Source organism: Tachypleus tridentatus, chromosome 13 (genome assembly GCF_004210375.1).
Source record: "Tachypleus tridentatus isolate NWPU-2018 chromosome 13, ASM421037v1, whole genome shotgun sequence".
In the NCBI taxonomy this organism is placed as follows: Eukaryota; Metazoa; Arthropoda; class Merostomata; order Xiphosura; family Limulidae; genus Tachypleus; species Tachypleus tridentatus.
The window spans coordinates 26990065-27004121 of NC_134837.1; the positions used below are offsets into that span (position 1 = coordinate 26990065).

Below are 14057 nucleotides of genomic sequence, written 5' to 3' on the forward strand. Positions count from 1 at the left end.
TGTAGGGATAGGGTGAAGTAATAAATAAACATAAATAATGTTAGAAAGTGAACCAAACAATAAACAAGAATAATGTAGGTGTAAAATAAGGTAATAAATACAAATAACGTAGAATGTTAACCAAACAACAAAGTAGATTTATGTAGGGATAGGGTGAAGTAATAAATAAACATAAATAATGTTAGAAAGTGAACCAAACAATAAACAAGAATAATGTAGGTGTAAAATAAGGTAATAAATACAAATAACGTAGAATGTGAACCAAACAACAAATTAGGTTAAAGTAGGGATAAAATAAAGTAATAAATAAACATAAATAATGGTGGAGAGTAAATCAAACAAGAAACAAGTTTAACGTAAAGATAAAATGAGGTAATAAATAAACATAAATAATGGTAGAGTGTGAACGAAACAACAAACAATGTTAATGTAGGGATAAAATGAGGGAATAATTAAACATAAACAATCATAGAGGGTAAACCAAACAAAAATCAAGATTAATGTAGAGAGAGATTGTGGTAATAAATAAACATAAATAATGGAAAAGTGTGAAAGAAACAACCAGTTATGTTATTGTAGGGATAAAATGAAGTAAGAAATAAACATATATAATTGTAGAATGTGAACCAAACCACAAACAAGTTTAATGTGGGGATAGGGTGAAGTAATAAATAAACATAAATTATGTTAGAATGTGAAACAAACAATAAACAAGGTTAATGTAAGGGTAGAATAAGGTAATAAATATAAATAACATAAAATGTGAACCAAAAACCAAAGTAGGTTAATGCAGGGATAAAATGAAGTAATAAATAAACATAAATAATGGTAATGTGTGAACCAAACAACCAATTATGTTAAAGTAGGGATAGAATGAAGAAATAAATAAACATAAATAATGGTAGGGTGTGAAACAAACAATAAATTAGGTTAATGTTGGGATAGAATGAAGTAATAAATAAACATAAATAATGATAGTGAGTGAACCAAACAACAAACCAGGTTAATGTAAAGATAGAATGAAGTAATAAATAAACATAAATAATGGTAGAGTGTGAACCAAACAACAAACAAGGTTAATGTAGGATAAAATGAGGTAATAAGTATAAATAATGTAGAATGTGAACCAAACAACAAATTAGGTTAATGTAGGGATAGTATGAAGAAATAAATAAACATAAATAAATGGTAGTGTGTGAACCAAACAAACAAAGTTAATGTAGGGATAGAATGAAGTAATAAATATAAACAATGTAGAGTGTGAACCAAACAACAAAAAAGTTTAAGGGAGTGATAGAATGAAGTAAAAAATAAATATAAATAATGATAGAGTGGGAACCAAACGACAAATTAGGTTAATGTAGGGATAGAATAAATAAATAAATAAATAAACATAAATAATGGAAGAGTGTGACCCAAACAATCAATTATGTTAAAGTAAGAATAGAATGAAGAAATAAATAAACATAAATAATGGTAGAGTGTGAACCAAACAACAAATTAGGTTAATGTAGGGATAGAATGAAGTAATAAATAAACATAAATAATGGTAGAGTGTGAACCAAACAATAAACAAGGTTAATGTAGAAATAAAGTGATGTAATAAATAAACATAAATAATTCTAGAGTGTGAACCAAACAAGAAACAATGTTAACGTCGGGATAGAATGAAGTAATAAATAAATATAAACAGTGGTAGAGTGTGAACCAAAAAACAAACAAGGTTAATGTAGGGAGAGATCGAAGTAATAAATAAACAAATAATGGTAGAGTGTGAACCAAACAACAAACAAAGTTAATGTAGGGATAGAGTAAAGTAATAAATAAACATAAGTAATGGTAGAGTGTGAACCAAAAACGAAACAAGGTTAATATAGGGATAGAGTGAAGTAATAAATAAATATAAGTAATAGTAGAGTGTGAACCAAACAACAAAGAAGATTAATGTAGATAGAAAGTGAAGTGATAAGGAAACATAAATAATGGTAGAGTGTGAAGTAAACAACAATCAGGATTAATATAGAGAGAGATTGAAGTAATATAAAAACATAAATAATGGTATAGTGTGAACCAAACAACAAACAAGGTTAATTTAAAAAGAGAATAAAGTAATAAATATAAATAATGTGGAGTATGAACCAAACAACAAACAAGGTAAACGGAGGGATAGAATGAAGTAATAAATAAATATAAATAATGGTAGAATGTGAAGCAACCAAGAAATTAGGTTAATGTAGGGATAAAAAGAAGAAATAAAGATACTTAAATAACGGAAGAGTGTAAACCAGAAAACAAATTACGTTAATGTAGGCATAGAATGAAGAAATAAATAAACACAAATAATGGTAGAGTGTGAACCAAACAACAAACAAAATTAATGTAGGGAGAGAATGAAGTAAGAAATAAACATAAGTAATGGTAGAGTGTGAACCAAACAACAAACAAGATTAATGTAGGGAGAGAATGAAGTAATAAATAAACATCGATATAGGTTGTGTGTGAACCAAACAATAAACAAGGTTATTGTAGGGATAGAATAAGGTAATAAATATCAATAACGTAGAGTGTGAACCAAACAAGAAACTAGGTTAATGTAGGGATAGAATGAAGTAATAAAGAAACATAAATAATGGTATAGTGTGATCCAAATAACAAATTAGGTATATGTATGTATAGAATGAAGAAATAAATAAACATAATAATGGTAGAGTGTGAACCAAACAACAAACAAGGTTAATGTAGGGCTAGAGAGAAGTAATAAATAAATATAATTAATGGTAGAGTGTGAAACAAAAAACAAATTAGGTTAACGTACAAATAGAATGAAGTAATAAATAAACATAAATAATGGTAGAGTGTGAACCAAACAACAAAAAAGATTAAGATAGTGATAGAATGAAGTTATAAATAAACATAAATAATGGTAGTGTGTGAACCAAACAACAAACTAGGTTAATATAGTGATAGAATGATGTAATAAAGAAACATAAATAATGGTAGAGTGTGAACCAAACAACAAATTAGGTATATGTATGTATAGAATGAAGGAATAAATAAACATAAATAATGGTAGAATGTGAACCAAACAACAAATTAGGTTAATGTAGGGATAGAAGGAAGTAATAAATAAACATAAATAATGGTAGAGTGTGAACCAAACAACAAACAAGGTTAATGTAGAAATAAAGTGATGTAATAAATAAACATAAATAATTCTAGAGTGTGAACCAAACAAGAAACAAGGTTAACGTAGGGATAGAGTAAAGTAATAAATAAACATAAGTAATGGTAGAGTGTGAACCAAAAACGAAACAAGGTTAATATAGGGATAGAGTGAAGTAATAAATAAAAATAAGTAATGGTAGAGTGTGAACCAAACAACAAACATGGTTAATATAGCGATAGTATGAGCTAATAAACATAAATAATGTAGAGTGTGAACGAAACAACAAACTAGGTTAAAGTGGTTAGAGAATGAAGTTGTAAATAAACATAAATAATGGTAGAGTGTGAACTAAACAACAATCATGATTTATGTAGGGAGAGATTGAAGTGATAAATAAATATAAATAATGATAAAGAGTGAACCAAACAAGAAACAAGGTTGATGTAGGGTAGAATGAAGTAATATATAAACATAAAAAATGGTAGAGTGTGAACCAAACCACAAACAAGGTTAATGTAGGGATAGAATGAGGTAATAAATCTAAATAATGTAGAGTGTGAACCAAACAACAAACAAGGTTAAAGGAAAGATAGAATGAAATAATCAATAAACATAAATAATGGTACAATGTTAACCAAACAAGAAATTAGGTTAATGTAGGGATAGAATGAAGAAATAAATAAACATAAATAATGTTAGAGTGTGAACCAAACAACAAACAAGTTGAATGTAGGGAGAAAATAAAGTAGTAAATAAACATAAATAATGTAGAGTGTGAACCAAACAATAAATAAGGTTAATGTAGCGATAGGATGAGGTAATAAATATAAATAATGAAGAGTGTAAACCAAAACCAAACTACGTTAATGTAAAGATAGAATGAAGTAATAAATAAACACAAATAATGGTATAGTGTGAACTAAACAACAATCAAGATTAATGTAGGGATAGAATAGGTGATAAATATAAATAATGTAGAGTGTGACTCAAACAAAAAACTAAGTTAATGTAGGGATAAAATAAAGTAATAAATAAACTTATATAATGGTAGAGTGTGAACTAAACAACAAACAAGTTTAATGTAGGGAGAGAATAATGTAGTAGATAAACATAAATAATAGTAGAGTGTGAACCAAACAACAAACAAGGTTAATGTAGCGATAGGATGAGGTAATAAATATAAATAATGTAGAGTGTAAACCAACAACAAACTAGGTTAATGTAGGAATAGAATGAAGTGATAAATAAATATAAATAATTGTAGAGTATGATCCAAACAACAAACTAGGTTTATGTAAGGATAGAATGAGGTAATAAATATAAATAATGGTATATTGTGAACCAAACAACAAAGAAGTTTAATGTAGGGAGAGAATAATGTAGTAGATAAACATAAATAATAGTAGAGTGTGAACCAAACAACAAACAAGGTTAATGTAGCGATAGGATGAGGTAATAAATATAAATAATGTAGAGTGTAAACCAACAACAAACTAGGTTAATGTAGGAATAGAATGAAGTGATAAATAAATATAAATAATTGTAGAGTATGATCCAAACAACAAACTAGGTTTATGTAAGGATAGAATGAGGTAATAAATATAAATAATGGTATATTGTGAACCAAACAACAAAGAAGTTTAATGTAGGGATGAAGTGAAGTAATAAATAAACATATATAATGGTAGAGTGTGAACCAAACAACAAAGAAGTTTAATGTAGGGATGAAGTGAAGTAATAAATAAACATATATAATGGTAGAGTGTGAACCAAACAACAAAGAAGGTTAATTTAGGGATAGAGTGAAATAATAAATAAACATAAGTAATGGTAGAGTGTAAACCAAACAACAAACAAAGTAAATGTAGGGATAGAATAAAGTAATAAATCAACATAAATAATGGTAGAGTGTGAACCAAACAACAATTAAGATTAATGTTCGGAGAGTTTGAAGTAATAAATAAACATAAATATTTTTAGAGTGTTAACCAAACAAGAAACTTTGTTGATGTAGGGAGTGAATGAAGTAATGAATAAACATAGATAATGGAAGGGGAACAAGTAAAATGGACATCTATGATGGCGTGGATAGATATTAGAATAACAATAAACACAGATAATGGTAGAGTAGCAAGAAAGATGAATATATATAATGGCGTAAGAGAAGACAAAATCAACAATGAACATCAATTAAGGTGTAATTTGAGAATGATGTAAAACCTATAATGTATGTAATGATGTCTAGTCAGGTAATTTAAACAACAAAAGAAAGCAATGGAAGTTTATAAACAAAATGATCTTATATAATAATAAATGTGTAGGTAAATATTTCATTGAGTAAGTTTATTTTTCAAAGATTTCAGTATTCTTATTTCAAATGTTTTTTGCGACTTACTGTCTAAATCGCTTTGATACGTTCTATCTCAACACAAATCTTCTGGTAAGGTAGGTAAGAGGGCATCCATTCATCAACGCCTTTGTCACGAAATCGTAAACAATAACAATAAAATAAGAATTATAATTGCTGATAGAGGATGAGATTAATAAGAAATTGCGAAGATTTAATTGTTTGTTTGTTTATTTTATAATAAAGCAACATTGTGCTATCTGCTATGTCCACTACAGAGTTATATAACCCCGGAATTTAACGTTTTTTGTCCATGAAACTATTACTGTTCCAAAGGGAGACATGATAACGGTGTAGGATTGAGTAAATAATTGATAAAAAGAACAATTCAGAAACAAAACGAGAAGAAAAGCGAAAGAATTGTTTGAAAACAGGATATGATAAATAAGTAAACATAGATGTAAAGATCTTCCATTATGAACCCCCTTCTTAAAAATTTATCAAATTTCCTAATATAGTTTAATCTCGTCGATAAATAACAAAATACTTCCGACTTCTTTAGCATTTAGAACCTGTTGTATTAACTGAAAGTAAAAAGATTGGAATATTTTGTAGCAAACTCTAATTTTATGGATGAATAAAAACAATAAGAAAATTAGTTATTTTATCTTTCAGAACCAGAGATAAAGTATACTGTATGATGTGAAATACGGTTCACAAATAATCTCTTATCTCTAATTTATGGGAGGTCTAGATTTCGCAAAATTACCATTTTTATGGTAAAAAAATTTAAAAAGCTGTCTTATCTGCCAAAACTTGTTAAATTATCAGTGTGACTGTCACTTCCATCAGAATGTCGTATGATCCATTCTGCGTATTGGTTATACCAAAAGAACAAAGAAAAAACATGTTGAATGATAATGTTTGTATCATATCACATTTTTTTATGAGCGTGTGTTCTATTGCTGTAGTAAATGGATCAGCCGTAATTTTATGAATTTAGAACTACTGGTTTAGGGGCTCGATTATCAGAGGTGTACAGAGTGAAAATTCCCTAATGCAGACGACTCTCGAACAGTAAATTGACAGTATACAGAAAGTACAACTTTATTATATTAAAGAAGATACAAATTCATGCAATTTGCAATTTAAATGGTCGAGAAATTGGAATAGCTTGTAACTTTTATAAAAGTTAATTTTTTCCAGAGCATATTTATTGTTATTATTCTCACTAGCCATCTCAGAAAATATCTCAACACATTCTGGTTCTAGGAAGTGAATCAAATGTTGCTTATTTACCTATGTTAACCAGTTTTTACTTTGTATCTCTCTTGTAACCGAAACTTTCACGAGGAATGCAAATATGGTGTCAGAGTCGGATATGATATCACTGTATTATACCGTGAGCCTTTGTAAACTGGTGGTAAATATTCACTGCGTCTACCGTAGCCTTCATGCAATGTTTTAAGTTATGAAACCGACAACATTGGTATAACGTGCAATCGTTTATTAAATACTAGTGGATATATCCGTTCATCGCCTGGAAAGATCATAGTATGTGAGAGAAAGGATACAGAGGAGATAGGCTTTCGAATATAACTCTCCTGTATCAATCTTCGGGGTTCAGTCTGTCTGTACGTTCTTTCATGCCTATTTCCTATTTCACTTCACAGAGAACCTTAAGGCTTACTTTAAAGTTTGATGAAATTAGTTAAAAATTGTGGTCGTGAAAAGCAACCACACAGACGTCACTTCTGTTTCATACATGAAGATGTGCATCAGTACGTTGTACAATATACTCAATTTTATTTTTTTCCACTTTATGCAGGAACCAACGAAACGACAGCTGGCGTCAGTACAAAAAAGTCACCAACTGAGGTTAAAGAAGGAATCTTACCGCTAGAGGAATACTGGAACCTGGGAGGGTACATCCTCCCGATGTTTGGTAACATCACCGTGAGAAACGTAACAAGTCAGTTGGGTCAGACAGCTTACATTCATTGTGGAGTGGATAAGCTTGGAGACAAAACGGTAAGATAACCTAATGAACATGATAAAATGTGACAGGAAAAAAAACCTGCCTAACTGTGCAACTCTTGGGAAAAATCAGCATATAATGAAATTTCACTCTTTATTATGTTTCTAGTTTTATGACATTTTACTTATAGATAAAGAAAAAGATTGTAAACAAACTATAACAAATCAATCTTGAATGGACTTTAAACAACTTAAAAGAGAAAAATAATGAAGAAAAATTTAAACACATGAAAACGGAGAAATAATGAAGAAAACTTTAAACACATCAAAACTGACCAATCATCAAAAGACTTTAAAAGAACTAAAACAGATTAATCATGAAAGGACTGTAAACAAATTAAAACGAACTAATCATCAATGGACCTTAAACAAATTAAAACGAACCAATCATGAAAGGACTGTAAGCAAATTAAAACGAACTGATCATCAATGGACCTTAAACAAATTAAAACGAACCAATCATCAATGGACATTAAACAAATTAAAACGAACTTATCATCAATGGACCTTAAACAAATTAAAACGAACCAATCATCAATGGACCTTAAACAAATTAAAACGAACCAATCATCAATGGACCTTAAACAAATTAAAACGAACTTATCATCAATGGACCTTAAACAAATTAAAACGAACCAATCATCAATGGACCTTAAACAAATTAAAACGAACTAATCATCAATGGACCTTAAAGAAATTAAAACGAACCAATCATCAATGGACCTTAAACAAATTAAAACGAACCAATCATCAATGGACATTAAACAAATTAAAACGAACCAATCATCAATGGACCTTAAACAAATTAAAACGAACCAATCATCAATGGACCGTAAACAAATTAAAACGAACCAATCATCAATGGACCTTAAACAAATTAAAACGAACCAATCATCAATGGACATTAAACAAATTAAAACGAACCAATCATCAATGGACCTTAAACAAATTAAAACGAACCAATCATCAATGGACCTTAAACAAATTAAAACGAACCAATCATCAATGGACATTAAACAAATTAAAACGAACCAATCATCAATGGACCTTAAACAAATTAAAACGAACCAATCATCAATGGACCTTAAACAAATTAAAACGAACTTATCATCAATGGACCTTAAACAAATTAAAACGAACCAATCATCAATGGACCTTAAACAAATTAAAACGAACTAATCATCAATGGACCTTAAACAAATTAAAACGAACCAATCATCAATGGACCTTAAACAAATTAAAACGAACCAATCATCAATGGACATTAAACAAATTAAAACGAACTTATCATCAATGGACCTTAAACAAATTAAAACGAACCAATCATCAATGGACCTTAAACAAATTAAAACGAACCAATCATCAATGGACCTTAAACAAATTAAAACGAACTTATCATCAATGGACCTTAAACAAATTAAAACGAACCAATCATCAATGGACCTTAAACAAATTAAAACGAACTAATCATCAATGGACCTTAAAGAAATTAAAACGAACCAATCATCAATGGACCTTAAACAAATTAAAACGAACCAATCATCAATGGACATTAAACAAATTAAAACGAACCAATCATCAATGGACCTTAAACAAATTAAAACGAACCAATCATCAATGGACCGTAAACAAATTAAAACGAACCAATCATCAATGGACCTTAAACAAATTAAAACGAACCAATCATCAATGGACATTAAACAAATTAAAACGAACCAATCATCAATGGACCTTAAACAAATTAAAACGAACCAATCATCAATGGACCTTAAACAAATTAAAACGAACCAATCATCAATGGACATTAAACAAATTAAAACGAACCAATCATCAATGGACCTTAAACAAATTAAAACGAACCAATCATCAATGGACCTTAAACAAATTAAAACGAACTTATCATCAATGGACCTTAAACAAATTAAAACGAACCAATCATCAATGGACCTTAAACAAATTAAAACGAACTAATCATCAATGGACCTTAAACAAATTAAAACGAACCAATCATCAATGGACCTTAAACAAATTAAAACGAACCAATCATCAATGGACCTTAAACAAATTAAAACGAACCAATCATCAATGGACATTAAACAAATTAAAACGAACCAATCATCAATGGACATTAAACAAATTAAAACGAACTTATCATCAATGGACCTTAAACAAATTAAAACGAACCAATCATCAATGGACCTTAAACAAATTAAAACGAACTAATCATCAATGGACCTTAAACAAATTAAAACGAACCAATCATCAATGGACCTTAAACAAATTATAACAGACCAATCATGAATGAACCTTTAATTTATCTTTTACATTCTCACAGAGTATTCAAACGTTTTTTGTTAAAAAAATAAAAGTATGATAATTAGAATAATCGAAGGCAATAGGAGATGTCTAACGAGTCATTCAAATGAAAATAGTTATTTTATTTGAAAACATGAAGTTTTTGTCATAAATTAGTTATCTGTACGCTTCATTGTATGCTATTATATAGCAAAGTTGTTTGTTTGTTTTGAAATTTCGCACAAAGCTACTCGAGGGCTATCTGTGCTAGCCGTCCCTAATTTAGCAGTGTAAGACTAGAGGGAAGGCAGCTAGTCATCACCACACACCGCCAACTCTTGGGCTACTCTTTTACCAACGAATAGTGGGATTGATCGTCACATTATAACGCCCCTACGGCTGAAAGGGCGAGCATGTTTGGCGTGACAGGGATGCGAACCCGCGACTCTCAGATTACCAGTCGCACGCCTTAACACGCTTGGCCATGCTGGGCCCTATAGCAAAGTAAATATTTTAACATTGTTTGATTTTGTTCAATTGTAAATAATTTAAAAACTAATGTTTGTTTCCAGAAGGTTCTTTAGTTGACTCGTTAAAAATGTTTTAAATCACATTATTTATTAAATTAAAGCTATGAAACTCATTTCTTTCCTTTAAGTGGTCACTGCAATGCTTCAGATTTCTCGAAACTGTTGTGTTAATAAATGTCGATTGGGTGAAGAAAATGAAAGTCTTCATCTTGGAAACGCTCGCGTTATCGGGAATTTTTAATTATAAATTAATTTTTGTTTCACCTTATTTATGTTTGTTAAGAATCAGGGTCTTGAATTCTATAATTCCATAACTTTCCAAATTAATAAGACGAATTAAATGAAGCGTAATATTTTTTGTTATAAATTAACACCACGGTATAAAAAAAACAAAAACAAAACTAAGCTATATTAAATAATTACATCAAGCTATTCTTTAATGCTGTATTCACTTTAAAGAAATACACCACAACTAACTTATTTTGATTTACACGTTCGTAGGGACAGTGGTAAAATTAATGAGATCTTCATGCCTACCATAAGGAACTCTGGTTCTATATATTGAGAAAATGAAACTTTGACGATTAAGTCGCCTAGATAAAACATCGAATTAACGTAGAATACAAGCTTACATAAACAACTATGTATCTAAATACGACAGCTTCCAGAAGCAATCGTAAACCATTGTATTTTTAATGAATTTCAAAAATTTCATTTTAGTCTTTTTGAAACTCGGTTCTGAATGTGAGTATATATGTATAGTTGACTCTTCATGCTTTTTAAGTAAAGGTAATAAAAAATCTTTTAAGAATTTTTTTGTGGATGGAAAAGAAAAAACGAAATTGTGCTCGGTTTGCCTTCAATGAGCGAGTTCGTTCTTCTACCTTTAAGCCTACTTTATCTAAGTAAAAGTACAAAAGCAAATTACAGGAAAAGTGATTGAAATGCTATAAAACGCATCAAAGTTTCAGGAGGAAACTAATATAAAATTCTGTTCACATTATTTTTTTTCGTTACGTTTTAAAAATACAGAATGAAGAAAAGAACCTTTTTTTCCCCAGTTGAGTAAATTTCTTTGGGAAACTACACCTGAACCGAGAAACTTCTACCTAATAATATAATTAATTCTCCTAACAATGATTTAATAATCGAATGATTTTATAAGAGACAGCATTGATTTTATTGGCACCTCGTAACATTAATTATCTATACAGTAATTTATAGAGAGTGGTTTCGGAACTAGAGCCTCTGTACTTCCTGGGTTGAGAGGTGTTGTTGATATATAATCTTTTAAAGGTTAGGTAATATACAAAAAAAATATTTCCTTTGGAACACTTTGTAAAAATACAACACAACCAAGAGCTAATAGTGGATACTAATTTCACAACAAGTCAGGAAATAATGATTTAAAACAAAGCTACTACAACAGTTCCTTAGATTCACCAATTGGAGAGGGTTCTCATTCAGGGTGGTTAGTGCTTATTAATAAACTTGGAAAGACATTATGTGTGTTTGATTATTCATGGTGGGGATGGTAGAATTTTAAAGCTGAGATTCTAGAAAATCTCTGGCTCACTGTTTTGAAGTAATTCTATTTTTGTTTCTTTTAAAATATATTTTTGATTTTCATAATAATTGTCAACCAATTAGTGAACTTGGAACTAATTCCGATTTCAAGAGCCACAAATGATAAGTTATTGACGACATTTGTTTTTCACAGCAACGAAACAACCATTAAAATAGATAAAGGATGGCTATTATATTACATCATTTAATCAAATTACTTTATATTAGAGCTTTTCATAGATGAAAGCCATGATGTAGTCTATATCGTGTAAGATGGATATTTCAAAATAAAGTGTTTGACATGTGAATAGGTTGATATAGTTTATCACTCACTAACATTACTTCAAAGTGACAAGTTTTGTGGGTGAATGCAATGATGTGGTTTATATCATTTAAAGGTTACTTGAAAAAGGAAAAGAAAAATTTTGCTAACTGAATGTAATGATACGATTATTGTTCATTTTAAAATGTCACCTTTCTTCTGTGCAGAAATAGCGTCCTCTTAGCAAACTAGAAACATGAACTTCAAACAGGTGATGAAAATGTGGGGAAGTTACTTATTGCAGCATTGTTCAATAAAAGCATTTCTTGGATCATAGCAATACACGAATTACTCAATCGGTATCAATGTTATGGTCTATATGCTGATGAAAAGCTGCTTTACATTAATTTTGCTATGTGGAAGCGTAATAGAAAAAGTAATAATGCACTGATAAGTAATTTGGCTTGAAGAACTGCAGTAACTAACGTTTGATGTAATATCCATAAAGGGCATTTTTAGACTTCTTGTATACCATACTGGACATTTTGCATACCAGTTCATGTTGTGTATAGCAGAATGGATATTTTGTGCACTAGTTCATGTTCTGTATGACAAAATAGACATTTTCTATACCAGTTCATGTCCTGTATGACAGAATGCACATTTTGTATACCAGTTCATGTTTTGTATGACAGAATGGACATTTTTTGTACTAGTTTATGCTCTGTATACCAAAATGGATATTTTGTGCATTGGGTCATGTTCTGTATGACAGAATGCACATTTCGTGTACCAGTTCATGTTCTGTATGACCGAATGCACATTTTGTGTACCAATTAAAAGATACTCTTGAGCAACATCCAGGACATACAACTGTCTTTCCTTCAATCAAATATTTTCAATCAATTATCAATTATTTTCAGCATAAATAAATTAATAATTTAACGTTCTTTCAATTTGGGTAATTTGTAATTCGACAAGAAGGAAAATGTCTAAAGTTAAAACATTGACACAAGATCTTTGGTGGCTTGTAATGGCATCTGCAGGTCTAAAGAATAAATTGCAGGTTTTTTCCTTTTTAGGCCTAGGTCTAGTTCTGTTTCGTATAAAGTAAAATGCAATTTTTTATCGATTAGCATAACAATACCAAACAAAAAAACAACACCTGAATTACTTGCTTCATTGCTACAATATTCTTGACTCTGTTATCTTACTCCAAAATTGCAAAGAAAACTAAATACATTTTTTGTTTGCTAATGTAAGGTGATTAAGATATGGCCATATTACAGTTTTAGTTGCACTTACTGGATTATATAGAGTTAGAGTTAGTCGTAATTTTTCTATGAGACAAAAGAACGCGAATTTTAAATGTAGATTATGGTGTTAGATTGCTTGATTGCATCTGTAATTACTTAAGTACACTTAAAATGCATTTTTATGTTAAAAGGGAAAACTTCACGACGAATCAGGTGAAACAGACAATTAATGTTCGGAGGTAAAAACAAATACATGTGATTCGTCAATCAGCTTGTATAGTGTTTAGAACAGATCAGTACTGGATGATCTTAATAAGACGTTACAAACATATAAGGCGAAGGGTTAAAAAAGCATAAGATGTTTGATAATCTGAAAATCTCGTATTGTTTCATTTCCTTCTGATGAATCCTCATTTTCAAAAGATTGGCCAGACACGTCCCAGTTGTTTTGACAGATAATCTTTTCAAAGTTATTTTATGCTTTGATATTTCACATGGTGTAATACATAAGATGTTTACCGATTGTGTAAAAGCCTAAAAGAATTGTTTGTAAAGAGAATTTGTATGGATGCGTTTCACAAAATAAGTCACATCTCAT

General features: G+C 29.7%; 1 protein-coding gene across 1 annotated transcript in view; it reads left to right on the top strand.

Moving 5' to 3' along the window:
- The window catches only part of LOC143238937 (zwei Ig domain protein zig-8-like), a 143945-nt gene that overhangs the window by 69516 nt on the left and 60372 nt on the right, over positions 1–14057 (top strand). The window contains exon 2 of the mRNA XM_076479593.1: positions 7342–7544. Coding sequence (XP_076335708.1) covers positions 7342–7544 — 203 coding nt within the window. The remainder of the gene's footprint in view (positions 1–7341; positions 7545–14057) is intronic.